The sequence below is a fragment of the Benincasa hispida genome, chromosome 7, assembly GCF_009727055.1.
Source record: "Benincasa hispida cultivar B227 chromosome 7, ASM972705v1, whole genome shotgun sequence".
Lineage (NCBI taxonomy): Eukaryota > Viridiplantae > Streptophyta > Magnoliopsida > Cucurbitales > Cucurbitaceae > Benincasa > Benincasa hispida.
In genome coordinates this window covers 11,881,119-11,897,063 of record NC_052355.1, presented here as the reverse complement: position 1 = coordinate 11,897,063, position 15,945 = coordinate 11,881,119, and the positions used below count along the sequence as shown (strand labels likewise).

The window sequence follows — 15,945 nt, the reverse complement described above, 5'->3', positions numbered from 1 at the left end:
GAATGGTTTGGAAGGCTTATAAGGCTGAGGCTTCAGTGAGACACGTGGTTGTTTAGCTTGGACACACACATCACAATTTAAATTAGACAGATTAACATTGCGAAATAAATGAGGAAACAAATATTTCATATAATGAAAACTAGGATGTCAAAGACGATAGTGCCATAACATATATTCAGTTTCAGAGGTAGAAAAACACGAAGAAAGTAAACTAGTCCTATCACATATCCTAGAAGAAGCATCTTCAGTGAGGAAATAGAGCCCCCTATCATACCGGGCAGTGTCAATCGTCGTCCCTGAGCTCAGGTCCTGAAAAACAACAGCATTAGGTGAAAAAGTAACTCGGCATCTCAGATTCCTTGTAATTTTACTAACAGATAGCAGATTATAAGATATTTTAGGCACATGCAACATATCTTGAAGAATCAATCCCTCAAAGGGTGACAAGCGGCCTTTCCCGGCTACAGGGGTGAAGGACCCATCAGCAATTCTGATCCTCTCATTCCCAGCACTTGGATGATATGAAATAAACTGGTTGGAAGAACCAGTCAAGTGGTCTGTAGCCCCTGAATCTAGAATCCACGGCTTGCTACCTGTTATACTAACAAGACCAAAGGATTGAAGTGTACCTGATTGGGCGATTGCACTTACACCCACTGTACTATAGCTAGTCTGATTGGTTTCCTGGTTCTGAGATTGAGAACCTTCGGTTGTTGATTCACTGGCCAGTGCTCGTCTAGGCCTTGACTGACGTCTTTTACCATTCAGCAGACGACCATGCAACTTCCAACATTGATCTTTAGTGTGCCAGGGCTTCTTATAGTGTTCACATATCGGTGTTGGCTTACCGTTTTGCTTATCATTAGCAAAACTTGATGCTTTAAATGCAGCTGAATCAGTTGACGAGACCAGTGGATTATTCATAGCACTCGACCTATCCTCCTCAAGGCGGACTTCGGAACAAACTTCCATCAGAGATGGTATCGGACGAGTTCCCAGTATCCGACTCCTTACCTCGTCAAACTTAGAATTCATTCTCGATAGAAAATCATAAACTTGGTTAGTCTCCTTAGACTGGTAATGTAAAACTCCCTTACATGGGCAATTCCAGACCATCTCTCGACATAGATCCATTTCTTGTCAGATAAGAGATAGCTTGTTGAAATACGCTGTAACGTCCATTGTTCCCTACTTGCACTCATGAACTTGTTTGCGTAAGGTGTAAAGCCTGGAAGCATTCTGCCGTTTGGAGTACAGTTTCTGTACGACCTCCCAAATATCCCGAGTGGAGGCTGCATACAGTAGGGGTTTGCCAATTTGAGGCTCCATGCTCCCTACTAAAATAGATTGCAGTAGGGAGTCTTCTCCCTTCCATATACGTTCTTGAGGGTCACCCGATCTCGGTTTCGGTATCTCTCCTATCAGATATCCGAATTGATGCCGATCCTCGAGGGCCATTTTTATGGATTGGGACCACGAAAAATAATTATGACCATTTAGTTTTTCCCCTACAATACAGCTAGCAGTATTTCCGAGGAACCCATTTCCAGCACGAGCCAATCCTATTGCACCGAAAAATAAATTTGTCGTAGATAAAGCAGGGAAAGAGGTTACTGGGCTTCCTGAGTAAGCTGGAAGGCTAGAGGGAATTTCTGACTGCCCATTAGAGGTAGCCCCAAGCACCTCTCCGAGAGTGGCCATCTGTTGCTGTACTGACTCATTCTGCTGTTTGATCTGGTATTGAAGTTGAGCAAACTGTTCCTGAATATAATCAAATTTCTGTTCCGGATATGAGGATGATCCACCCATCTCCAATTTGTCACCAATGGGAGGTTTTTGGCTGAAATAACTGGAAGAAGGAAACTGCTAGAAACGAAGCATTTGCAGGCGCGGCTGGGAAGACAGGATGGCTTGGGTCTGAAGCGGTTCGGCTGGATGGGATTGTAGGACTGAAGCTGATTGCTTTGGCGGCTGAGCCGAGCAGCGGCTGGGGTTGAACGGGTTGCTGCACTCGGCTGGAATCAACCCAGAAAGCGCCGCTCGGTTGGGTTTCATCGATCGGGTGGCCGCCGCTCGTGGAGGGATCGGCGTGACCGAACTGGTGGCTGCTGCTCGTAGAATGGCTGGCACAAACCCATCTGATTTTCGACTGGCTTCCGATCTGTCCTGTCTAGTGGTCGACCCAATTAGCCGGCTGGGTTGGTTAAGTTTTTACCCAGTCAGCTACCTGTCCTCCAGGTTGGGCTGCTTCAATCAACTGATGAAGGTGTGGTAACATGGTCTGGAAGTATCGTTCTATAGCTGTTTGTACAACGCCTGCAATATCCGTGGTGCCAGATGACACTTGTGATTCTCTTGTTTGATTTTCCTCGATGGTGGCTAGGGTTTTATCTCCTTGCTCTGATACCATGATGAAAAGTAAAAAGAGAAGGAAGAAGAAAAGCACACACAGGTATACGTGGAAAACCCTAATACAGGGAGAAAAAACCACGATATAGAGTTTTTCTTATTATAATTTGATACACCAGATACACAGAGACTACATACTTAAATAGAAAACAGGGAAATCTTAGGGTATAATGAAAAGACAAAACTGCCCCTAGGGCTAACACCCTAATTTCAACGGTTTTATTTATTTATTTTATGTTTTATTTAACATCATCCTTCTTCCTCCACAAATTCTTGTTTCTTTATTTGTTGAGCTTTTTAAGATCTCTATTTAGAGGAAGGTTAGGTTCTCTTGGATAGTTGTGCTCACGAGAACTAACACCCTGACTTACATTTTTGTTTTGAAAATGAAACAAAACTTTTCATTAAAAAAAATAAAAAGAGACTAATGCTAAAAAAAATATATTAACCTTCAAGAGGCGAGATAATGAGAAACTGAGAAAAACAAAAGAAGACAATACTATTGAGATACAATGAAAAGAAAACACCGAAAAGCAAACTCTTTAGACCTAACAAACCAACCAAATTCTTTAGACCTAACAAACCAACTTCAGAAAAGAAAAAGCAATAGAACACAAACTTTCAAGCCAAAGCCAACTAAAGACCATCGAGTAGATGAGGAAAGAAGTCCTTGAAGACCAAAAGTGACCGTTCCAAACCATAGAACAAATCAACAGCTAAACTGTTGCTTCCAAACTTGCAACTGCCAGGAAAAATAACACAACTTCTCTAAAGAAAAACAGTAAGGCTTAGTCTCAAGATCACGAGAAATCCACAATATTAGTTCTATTCCTGGACTAAACCTCCTAGCTAGACTTTAACTGATGGAGAACGAGGTGAAATTGATTTGTACTGCAAAGCACATTTTTAATCAAGGCAGAAATTTGGTAGGGATTATGGGTGACTGATAAGCAAATAATTGGTTATAATTAGCTCAAGCATTAACTGAGGTACTTTCAAGCTAAGCTTTCCAATAGAGTTGAAGAGTTGCATCCTTTCATGCATCAAAAGGTAACTTTTCATCTAAAAGTCACAATGAATCTAATTCAGATTCATTCACATCTTTAATGAATTATGTACCAATTTAATTTCATGCATTTATATTTATGAGGTAGTTGAAAGGGTGTTAGATGAACTTAGACAATTAGGTAAAAGAATATGTCCTTTCAAGGTGTCTTTTCAATTAGTATAAATACTTATGCATTTTTGTCATTTTGAAACAAGACTTTAAATTTGAATGAAAATTTTCTTGAGTTTAATCTCTCAAGCTTTATGCTTTCTTTGTACCTAATGTTTAGAATGCTTGTTTTAGAACTTTCAAAATAATTAGATTGTGGAGAGTTCGAAATCTTAAAGTTAGGAACAAGTTCTCCTTTCTTCTTGATCTTTGATCAATCTTCCATCTCATGCATGAACCTTCATAAATGTAAATACATTGAAATAAATTGATACGTCTAGTAATAAGTATGTGGATGAATATGATTTTTTAGATTTATGAAGTTTCTTGGATGACCTTGAAGCTTCTTGATCTTTGATCAATCTTCTAAGCCAAATTTGTTTTAGCTTTCTTGGGATTGTTATCAATTTGTTTATTGGGGGTTATTCTTATGACCGTGGTTCACCTGGAATAAGAGGAGTTCTCAAACATGCATCCTAAACACAGGAATACAAAGAAAGCATAAAGCTTGAGTGATTAAACTCTAAGAAAATTTTCATTCAAATTCAAAGTCTTGTTTCAAAATGACAAAAATACACAAGTATTTATTCAAATTAAAAAGACACTTTGAAAGGACACACCCTTTCACCTAATTGTCTAAATTCATCTATCACCCTTTCAACTACCTCATAAATATAAATGCATGAAATTAAATTGGTACATAATTCAGTAAAGATGTGAATGAATCTGAATTTTTAGATCCATTGTGACTTTTGGATGAAAAGTTGCCTTTTGATGCATGAAATGATGCAACTCTTCAACTCTATTGGGAAGCTTAGCTTGGAAGTAAACTCATTTAATGCTTGAGCTAATCATTACCGATTATTTACTTAGTAGTGACTTTTCTGCTTGAACATTTTCACCATTCATGTAATAGTCTACCTTGACACGACGTGAAAAACTGATCAATTGAGATTGAGCGACCCAACTGACGAGATTGAACAGAAACCAAATGATATCCACAAAGAGAATGGATTTCAACCCAAAATTCCCACCAAACTTCACAGAAATAGACAGAAAATGCTGCTGAAAGGTGATCGAATGGGTTTGAACTCGCAAATCTAACCTCCTTAAACTATGGGTGATTCAGTTTGAGGCAAAACGGACAGTGGGTAGCCTTCAAAAAAGTCAATTTCTTGCTTGACTTATTGATGGACGTCAGAGCCTCGTGGGGTTGAGGCCACAACCGCCGCAGATTAGGTCAGGGTCATGGTCTACAAGCTCTTTTCCTAGCCGGCCGTGCATGGAAGACTGAACAACAATTTAGATTGCGTGCAAAGGCATTCTTCTTTCTTTTTGGGGCCTCGGTGATGTTACCTTCGTAGTGATGTTTCGGAGAATCTTAACCTTTGTTGAGGATCCCACATTGAAAAATCAAGGAATCTCACAATGTTTATAATATACCATGGGCTACCCTTATTGACAATTAGTTTTGTGATGGAACTTTATGTTAGCTAATAGGACATTAGAGTCCATAAAGCTTAAACAGGTATTCAATAACAAAAAAGGAATTGGAATCTGATCTAAAAATGGTGAACCCAAAGAGGCACCGTCTTAAGGGGGCATGTAGAGGATCCCACATTAGAAAAATCAAGGGACCTCACGATGTTTATAAGATACTATGGACTACTCTTCTCATTACCAATTAGTTTTATGATGGAATCTTATGTACGTGTTATCTAATAACCTTATGCTTTGGAGTGGCCGTTATGCTCATTTAATATGATCCAGATTCTTGAATGCGTTTGGATTCTCGTTGGTCTACAATAAGGATTTGCTAGGTGATGATGGAGGTTTTGCTAGCCCTTCGCCCTTCTCTCTAGTCAGTCTGTTTTTTCTCATTCTTTTTTGGGTATTTGGCTTGAGAAGAATGCTAGACTTTTTAGATGTGTGGATAGATCTAAACGGGAGCAACGGGAGGTTATTAGGTTTTCTTAAATCTTTGATTGACCCAAAAGCTTAAGTTGAGGTTAAATTTAATATTATATCATCTAACAACCCCCTTTCTTATGGGGCTTGAAAAATGATGCCCAACCAGTGGAAATCAATATTAATTGGGGAGGAAATAACATTGTAGGGGTTTGGACATAAGACCTCCCTCAAATCACCTGCTCTAATACTATCTTAAATCGTCGATTGACCCAAAAGCTTAAGTTGATGGGTGAAAGTCAATTTAATATTATATCATCTAACAGGTTTAATGCCTCTTTATGACTTTGGACCTTTGGAGTCATTTTCTATAGTTTTTTGGAATATTTTTTTTTTTGGGCTTTTACTTTAGTATGTTCTTGTAATTGTACATTCCTTCCACTTCTTTTAATGAACACTTGATTTCTTATAAAAAAAAAGAACTGGAAGTCTTCTTTCTAGTACTTTTTTTCTCCATGGTACGTTTTTCATAAATAGGCATTTGAGGAGCTTGGCCATGACCATATGCTCTAGATTTGTTAATTGTAGAATTCCCCTAGAACTGTTGAATGGACCATGGAGGCCTATTCTCAGCGGGCTTGTAAGCATTCGAGACTCTTCTTTTTAGGATTATTGAGTTTGTTCTTAAAATATTCTTCTGGCTTTGCAGGACTCTCGTCAACGCTTCGATAAAGCTATGCATGAGTATGATCAGGTGTTGCATATCATTCACAATAACAATTGATGATCGAGTATTATATTTGTATATACTTGCTTTCGTGGTTTGTCCTTAGCTTGAAGCCTTCTTCCCAGATGACGCATGCATGTTTCTGAAAATTGGTAGAATTGGTGGTTTTCCCCGTAAACTGAAATCCTTATAGGAGGGATTTTGAGATTGGATGGAGCCTAAGCCTTAAATATGTGTGTACAATATATAAATGTAATTTTTCCGTGTTTGTCTTTAATTTTCGAAACATAACTTCATTGCTAGGCTCGGGAAAAATTTGTGTCATTGAAAAAGAACACACGAGGGGACATTGTTGCAGAATTTGAAGAGGTATGCTTTTCTATATATTGAATTTTAAATAGTTTCTCCAAGATAGTCTTTCACACTTCCACACTTCCTAGGTCGTTGATATACAAACTTCTGCAACTGGACCTTTAAATTAATTTTCAGTTGTTTTGATTTGTTACTATATATATATTATATATAATATAAATATATACTATTATATATTAAAACGGTAAGTAGAATAACAAGACAAGCAAGGTATTTCATTTCTTTTGTATATAGTATAATATTTAGAAACGGAGTAGATAACAAGAAAAACAAGGTTTTTTTTTCTCCTCTTTTTAATTTTAGGAAACATGAAACTATATTAATTACAAAAAAAGAGCTGCTGGGGTAAGGCCGAAAGGGCCCTTTTGTAAATAACTAATTAAAAAGGATAGAAGTTAGTTAATTGTTAATTATTAGCTAACTGTTAGTTGTTATGATAGTTAGTTAAACATCTTGTAACTAATTTTCTCTATAAATAAGATCTTCTCTCCCATTTTGATAGAGAATCATTTCATTCAAGAATTAGTCTTTTGGTATTGCACCAAATTTGGTATCATAGCACTCCAAGATTCCGAACTGATGGTTGGAAGAAGGGTTGCCCACCGAGAGGAGGAGATGTTCAAGTGCAAGACAAAGAGGTGGAAGAAACCCCCACCCTCTCTCCAAGAACTACAACGATACGCTTGCTGTCCGTTGAAGATTCTTTGGAGGGAATTCATGGATCATTGAACAGCCTTCAAGAAACGGTGGCAACGCTTGTAAGAAGGTTGGATGTATTGACTACCGCCTCAACATGATGAAAATGCCCCGACATTCAATCAAGTTTAGGGAAGAAGAGGTAGACATGGTGTTGGACAGCCAAGAAATTTCCAATTCCAGCAAGAAATTCATCAAGAAAGGGCTCTAAGATTGCGTAGGCAGCTCCAAGAAAATCCAAGAAGACGTTTGAATAGGCAAGAATGGCAACAAGAATTCCAAGATTGGGATTCTTCAAGTGAGTATGATCAAGAAGAAAAGTTTTATGCTCCAAGAAGAGGACGAGATGGAAGATATGAAGCTAGAGGTGATCCACACAACTACAAAATGAAGATTGACTTACCATTCTACAATGGTAAGCGACATCAAATCATTTCTTGATTGGATAAAAAACACTTAGAATTTTTTCGATTACATGGACACGCTGGATCACAAGAAGGACGTTTGGTAGCATTTAAGTTGAAAAGGGGAGCTTCCGCTTGGTGGGACAAATTGGAGGTCAATCAGCAAAGACAAGGCCAAAGGCCTATCCGAACGTGGGAAAAAATGTAGAGGTTGATGAAAAAAAGGTTCCTTCCTCCCAATTATGAGCAAACATTGTATAATCAATATCAAAACTGTAGGCAAGGCCTCAAACAATAGCTGATTTTGTGGAAGAATTCCACCATTTGGGAGCTAGAACTAATTTGGCCAAAAACGAGCAAAACCTAATTGCATGGTCCATTGGCGGGCTAAGAATGGACATCAAAGAGAAGGTAAAGCTTCAACAGTTTCATTGGTTAGCTGATGCAATTTCTTATGCTGAAACAATAGAAAAGTTAAATGAAATTCGCTCCAAGAAAATTTCAAAAAATGTTCCTTGGGATGCTTCCTTTAATAGAAAAGCTAGTACTTCAAATTATGCTTCTACTAATCACTCTTCCCCACCAACTGCAACTGAGGAAAAGGAAAAAGAAAAGCAAGAAGAGGTTGGTGAGAAGGAAACAAAGGCTGTTTACAAGAAGAAAGTTCAAAATCCTTGTAACTGGCCTACATTGGACAAGTGTTTTAGGTGTGGTCAAGTGGATCATTTGTCTAATGAGTGTCCCCAACCAAAAACAATAGTATATGTGGATGAGGAAGAGGATTCGTTGGCTGGATGCAGTGAAGATGATGAGGAAGAAGCCAATTATATTGAGATGGATGAAGGTGATAGGGTGTCTTGTGTTCTCCAAATGGTGTCGATTGCTCCCAAAGGAGATTTTAATGCTCAAATACATTGCAAAATGTTTGTTAGAGCGAGAGACCGATATATTGGGCCTTGTAGTTGCTGAAAAGACAGAAAACACTGTGAAGATATTCAACACCATATTGACTTGGTTTCGGGTGCTACAAACCCTCATCTTCCTCACTATAGGATGAGCCCTAAGGAGTATGAGATCCTCCACCGACATATTGAAGAATTGTTAAAAAGGGACATATTCAACCTAAATTCTTAGCCCATGTGCAATGCTAGCCCTACTCACGACTAAAAAAGTTGGTAGTTGGAGTATGTAGGTTGATAGTAGAGCTATCAACCGGATTGTAGTGAAGTATAGCTTCCCAATCCCTAGAATAGGTGATTTACTTGATCAATTTGGAAGAGCCTTGATTTTTTCGAAAGTGGACTTGAAGAGTGAATACCACCAAATTCGAATAAGGCTGAGGATGAGTGGAAGATTGCATTTATGCCCTACTTCTCATTCGCAGATTGATGGCCAAACCAAGTTACTGCATTGAGTTGCCTTATGACCTACATATTAATCCAGTCTTCAATATTGCAGATTTGAAGCCATATTATGCCTCAAATGACTTTCATTTAGCTTCTTAGCTCACCCGAGGATGAGTTTGATTTTGGGAGGGGTGGATTGGTGTAAGGCAAAAAGGGCCCTTTTGTAAATAACTAGTTAAAAATGATAGAAGTTAGTTAATTGCTAATTGTTAGTTGTTATGATAGTTAGTTAAACATTTTGTAACTAATTTCCTCTATGAATAAGATCATTCTCTCGTATTTTGAGAGAGAATATTTTCATTCAAGAATTAGTCTTTTGGTATTGCACCAACTGCCGAAGGGCAGAGAGGCAAGGAACCCCTCCCCCGAGAGAAAGGCATCATAGCCTCCAAATTGTGGAGGATTTGATTACTTTTTAGATTTAATTTTATTTCATGTTTTGTATTGGTGTAAACAAAAACACCCTTGTATATATTAGTCTTTCTTCTTTGATTTCCAATTGGATGAACCTTTGGTAAGTTAACTTTTGATGTAGGAAGTGTTTTATACTTTTTTTTTTTTTTAAACGGAAACAATAATTTCATTGAAATAATGAAAGAGACTAATGCTCAAAGTACAAATGTTGAAACAAATAAAGCTTGCTAGATACACTTGAAACTAAACAAAACCAAGCTAAAAAATAACTTGGTGTGAAGAGATGTCCAGTTTAAACAAATATCTTGGATGAAAAAATCTGCAAATAATTTGGAGATTTGAGCACCAAGAAGAAGTTTTAGCACAAGCAATTTTATTACGTTCGGACCAAGATAGAAACTCATCTTGAAAATATGTGAAGGCCTTTTTTCTTTCTTTCTTTCTTTCTTTTTTTAATAAATAAAAGGAAACACACTTTTCATTGAATTAATGAAAAGAGACAAAGTCTCTCAAGGTACAAAATATATATATCTAGCGGATCAGGAGGTGCATCCAGGCATCTCAACTAGGTTGGCATGCTCTTAGCACCCTCATTATGTCCATAATCAGAAATACAAACAAAACAAAACATCCAAAATAGCCAATATCCGAAGTTCAACAACTATTACAAAAGGAAAAATATGTAAAGTCCTTCCTAACTAAATTTCGGATAGGATGACTTTGATTGCATTAGGAAGTCTTTTATGCTCCTATTTCATTCATTGATAAAATTTGTTTCTTTTCCCAAAAAAAAAAAGAAAAAAAAATTGTCAATTAACTTTGCGGAGTTGTTAATGGCTTGGTTAAGTCGAACCATGATTTCAAAAGTCGTGCATTCAATAGTTATACTGACACACAAGGGGAAAAAAGAATACATATGCAGCCACTTTTAAGTGTGTCATTGATATCTTCCCTGTTACCTTGTTGGAATTTCTTATTCATTTTTGGAGAATGAAGATCTATTTTCTTATGAGTTTTATATAATATTTTTGAAGTATTTTATTGATGACCTCCCAGTCTTATTTCAGAACCTCCTGAATTCAAAGTCCGCATTTGAGAAAAGCCGCTTCAATCTAGTAGGTTAACTATTACATTGCTTTTAGCTGTTCTGATCTCTTTTAGGCTTTTTGCTAACTAACTTTTTTACTGTTTTGAGGGTGGTAGGTGAATGCGCTCATGAACGTTGAAGCAAAGAAGAAGTATGAGTTCTTAGAATCTATAAGTGCTCTGATGGATGCTCATTTGAGATATTTTAAGCTAGTATGATCTTTAAATTATTTAATGATGTTACTTCATGATTGAATATTTTTACTATTATGTGGACTAAGCAGTGTTTATTTATTTATGAGCTAGGGATTTGACTTATTTGGCCAGATGGAACCTTTCATTCATCAGGTATGCTCCTATATATCCAAAACATTGAAATTTCTTGAGTGAGGAATTGTGTCATAAATCAATATAATTAGAGATGTAGACATTATTAACGCAATCATCTAGTTTAATCTGCCTCTGGTGGGACATTTGAGATGATAGAGCGCATCGAGTTTAATCTACCTCTGGTGGGACATTTGAGATGATAGAGTGGGCCATAGATTGGGGTAAAATAATATTTCATTTGATTATCTGACATGTTTTTGCATCAAGTATCCTTTTGATGGGCTTCAAATCATTCTTGTGTAAAAATATTCACGGTAGAGATTGAATTTCTGTTGGAGTTGTTGCATTATTTTGTATATGGTTTATAGGTATATCCAAGGACTGAAAATATTTGTCAAGCCGATATATCTATAAATTTTAGGGTTTGATTCGATATAAAAGATTAATCAATATCTCCTTTATATACATATAAATAAAAAAATATCTCTATCTATTAATCCTTATATGAATACATTTTCAAGATGTATAGTATAGTTTAGTTTGAAAGTGAAAACAACTTAATTATTAATTTAAATAACTTTTATAATTTTTAAAAAATATTCATCAAGACCAATATTTTATCAATATATCTGTCGTCTATGTCCATAAAATTGAAATACCAATATCAATATTGTACGCCACGGATATATCTCAACCACTTCCGAATGCTAACACTGTATTCCACTTACTCTAGTATGCATACGACCCAACTGACCAATATCATGATTTGCTGGTTAATTCATTTGTTTTCTTGGGAGTCTAAGTCTGTCCGTCACTATCGGCTGGGACAAATTTCCTCCTCTCTTTTCTGAAATCTGTAGTCAACCTTATTCTAATCTGAATTGGCGGCAGAAATTTACAAAAAATTGTTCCATGAATCCAACTTCTGAACTATTTCAGTTCATATATACATGACCAAATTTTATTTTCTTATTTAGTAGGTTTTACATAACTTTTAATCTCTGTGGCATGGCTAAAAACTAATGGCGTACATAGAAGATTTCTGTGCTGTAGTAGAACCGGAAGTATTTCCTAATATAAGCTATATCCACCTATATGAAAAATCTTGCACAAGTTAAATTGCTTTTTCCTTGTAACCTTTTTCATCTTGTTCAAGGTTCTAACATATGCACAACAATCTAAAGAACTGGCCAACATTGAACAAGATAAACTTGCAAAAAGGATTCAGGAATTCAGGACACAGGCACAGCTGGACAATTTGCAAGCTTCCAATAGCCTAGATCCTTCTTTGGTTTCTGATGGCATTCATGGTAGTGGTATTAGCTCCTACAGAAGTGTTGAAACAGCTCCTCAGTCGATTGTCAATGGGAAGGTAAATAACGTTTTTTTTTTCTTTTCAGTTTCTTCACAATACCATCTACCCAACTCCTCAAATATTCTTAACCATATTTCACTTGGGAACTAATTGAGTTATGGATACTTCTTTTAACAATAACTGTAAATTATGCTCACTTATACTTGGTCTCACAAGACAATCACCTAATCATCACACCGTGGATCAAGGAACTTATAAGTTATAGCTCATAGGATGTAAAAGAAGTGCAAAGCTTACAAGGCTTTTCCTTTGGGAAGGGGTGGATGAAGGAAGAGAAGAATCAGAGCCGTTCTTTCTTGGGAGTATTGTTTCTGCTATGGATCATGGTCAGAGGCTAGAATTAGTGTTGTTGGAGATGCAAGAAGAAATGATGGCTGCGACTATTAGTAAAAGTGTAAACTCGCCCCTCCACAAAACCCTAGACGTAATACTGAAGAGAATTTTGGGGAAAATATGGTTGATTTTCTAAGAAAGACACATCCATACTCACAAACAGTTTTTTTTTTTTTTTTGTTAGAGAATTAAAACATTTATAACCTTTTTATTTAAAGAGTAACCCACAAAAATGCATTTAACAGCCCTATGATCAAGTTTGGACCGAAATTGATCGGGTATGTAAACATAAGTAGTTCACCCAAAAACTTTTAAGGGGAATTCAAAATATATGCGGGATGTTAGAAATTCTTTTTTAAGGCAGTCGATGGGAGACTTAAAATTCAAGATCTTACTAGGCATTCCATTTATTAAATACGTAGCTGTAAGGATTGCTTCCCCCCATTGATATTTTGGAATTTGCATAGAAAACATTATAGCACGTGCCACTTCAAGTAAATGCCTATTTTTCTTTTAGCAATCCCATTTTGTTGAGGAGTATCTCAACATGTAAACTGATGAATGATACCTTTGTTTTTCAAAAAATCGTCAAAAAACTCATTAAAGTACTTAGTTCCATTATCAGAGTGTAAAATGCAGATTTTGGTTTTAAATTGAGTTTCAATCAAATTGTAAAAATGTTTAAAAATGTCTTTCATCTCAGATTTTTTCTGTATTAAATAAACCCAAGATAAACGAGTATGATCATCAATACAAGTAACAAACCATCTTTTTCCACTATGAGTCGTAATTTTAGGACCCCAAACATCGGTATGAATTAAATAAAAAGGTTTTGAAGCCTTGTAAGGTTTTGGAAAATATGTGGACTGATGATTCTTTACGAAAATGCAACTTTCACAATTAAGAAATGAACAATCAATTCCCTTAAATAAATCTGGAAATAAATATTTCAGATAGGCAAAACTGGGATGCCCTAGTCTATGATGGAAAACTAGGATGCCCTAGTTTATGATGCCATGGTATAATTTGTTCTTTAACGGAAAGAGAACTTATACTACTAAGACCTTGAGTTATTTTATTGCTAAAAGAACCTTCATCAAAGTAGTAGAGACCATCAAGCATCCTAGCACTCCCAATCATCCTCCCCGAATCCTGATCTTGAAAAATACAACGAGACTCAAAGAATGTAACACGACAATTAGAATCTTTGGAAAGTTTAGAAACGGATAAAAGATTACAGGCTAATTTTGGAACATGTAAGACAGATTGGAGAGATTTTTTTAGTCAATTTAATAGTTCCTTTTCTAGCAACAGAAGAAAAACTACCATCATCAATTCCAATTTTCTCATTGCAATATAATGGAGAGTACGAATTAAAAGAAGACGAAGAACTAGTCATGTGATCTGAAGCTCCGGAATCAATAATCCACGGAGATGAATTACTACACGAGAATGTATTGGGACCTGTGTGAGTCAAAGAAACGCATGAACTATTAGATGAAAAATTGGTGGTTGACCATGGTAGGATTTGATGAATTTGCTTTTGTAACATGGTAGAAGATTTAGCAAATAGTAGAAATCCACAAAAAAAAAAAAAAAAAAAAAAGGGTTTTAAACCAAATCCAATAGAAGCAACCCAAACCAGGAGTGAACAAAGATATATAATGGAGCCTTGGAAGTAGTCATGGTATGATCCGTGGTTGAACTCTATTGGATAGGCGGTGTGTGCTTGGGTGAAGAGGAGCTAGCCTAGATATGAGTTAGACAGTTGGATGACTACTTGAGGGGAGGCTTAGTAGTCTTTTGTTCGAGGGGAGGATTGTTGGGAATGTGACCAAAGTCCCACATTGGTTAGATAAGAGGAGGATCATGGGTATATAAGGAAGGACAACTATCTTCATTGGTATGAGGCCTTTTAGTGTGAAACCAAACCAGAATTTGAACCAATTGTTAGAAAGAACGCTGAAGTGGAAGCTAAAGCACCCAAAATGCCCTCCTGCAAACCGGAGACCGACGATGCACACTGCTGCAAAACACAGATCCTATGGCGGCTCCAACTTCAACTCACGGCTGCATAAATTCAGGCGAGGGAACGCGAACGACGTTACGCGAACCGAGATCTTTGGAATCGACTGGACATGCGGTGATACAGATCTACTCACGTTAACAAAAAAACGCAGTTTGAAACCCACACGCGAGGGATTTTGTCGGAGATGGACGCGTGGTTTGGAATCCACACACGAAAGACTTGGTCAGGGACAGACCTATTTTGCCAGAAACTGATGGATTTCGCCGGTTACTAACAAATGATGCGGCGGCTAGGCTTTGCAGTTTTATTTTTTATTTAGGTTTAAGGAAAAAAATTAGGGTTTTTAAGATTTCCTTGCTTTGATACCATGTAGAAATTGGAGGAATAGAAATATTAATGTCCTTTATTTCTTATTCAATATGTGCAGATTAGGTCTTCTTATATAGGAGATAGACCTTTTATAAATATGGAAAGAATGAAGACAATAAAGGGAAAAATAAACATAAAGACAATAAAGGAAAAGATATTCCTATTCAAATGTAGAAATTCCAATAGTAATATTCTAGGTTAATTCCCTTTTTACCTCTACTTGTAGTATAACTCTATAAATAGGAACTTTCCCCTCTTGTATGAAACACATTATTCATTCTAATAAAAGATCAACAATCTTGATTCTTGGAGAGAATTCTCCTTTTATCTCAAGGTTCTTACCTAGTGAAGGAAACCCGTGGGGGGTAGGGGAATCAAGAACAAAGCTCTGATGGCTAAGTGGCTTTGGCATTTCCCCTCTAAGCCCGAATGTTTTCAGCATAGGATCATTGTGAGTAAGTACGACTCTCATCCCTTAGAGTGGTATTCGAATGGGGTTAAAGGCACATATTGGAATCCTTGGAAGGATATTTTTCTTGAGCTCTCCTCTTTCTCCCATCTTGCTCGTTGTGTGGTAGGGAAGGTAAGGAAACAAACTTTTGGGGAGGATAGTCTCTTATGCTTTGTGTTTCCTCGTTCATGCCATATTTTCTCCTCTTAAAACCGTTTGATCTATTTTGGTGTGGTCTTGAACTCTGTTTCATTTCTGTTTGGGTTTCGTTGTCCTTTGTCTGATAGGAAAACAATGTAGGTGATTTCTCTCTTGTCTTTTATCCAAGAGGTTACTTTTAGGATATGGAGAAGGGACTTTCGCACCTGGAGGGGCCTTTCTTGCTAGACCTTTTTTTGGCACTTATTGAACCCTTGCCCC

The 15,945-nt window shown here is 36.9% G+C and overlaps 1 protein-coding gene across 11 annotated transcripts in view; it reads left to right on the top strand.

The window, feature by feature from the left end:
* The window catches only part of LOC120081740 (ADP-ribosylation factor GTPase-activating protein AGD4-like), a 69,334-nt gene that overhangs the window by 31,494 nt on the left and 21,895 nt on the right, over window positions 1-15,945 (top strand). For all 11 annotated transcript variants that reach the window (XM_039036849.1, XM_039036846.1, XM_039036845.1 and 8 more), the window contains 6 exons: window positions 6,243-6,287; window positions 6,564-6,629; window positions 10,620-10,667; window positions 10,756-10,851; window positions 10,945-10,986; window positions 12,125-12,340. In XM_039036849.1, coding sequence (XP_038892777.1) covers window positions 6,243-6,287; window positions 6,564-6,629; window positions 10,620-10,667; window positions 10,756-10,851; window positions 10,945-10,986; window positions 12,125-12,340 — 513 coding nt within the window. The remainder of the gene's footprint in view (window positions 1-6,242; window positions 6,288-6,563; window positions 6,630-10,619; window positions 10,668-10,755; window positions 10,852-10,944; window positions 10,987-12,124; window positions 12,341-15,945) is intronic.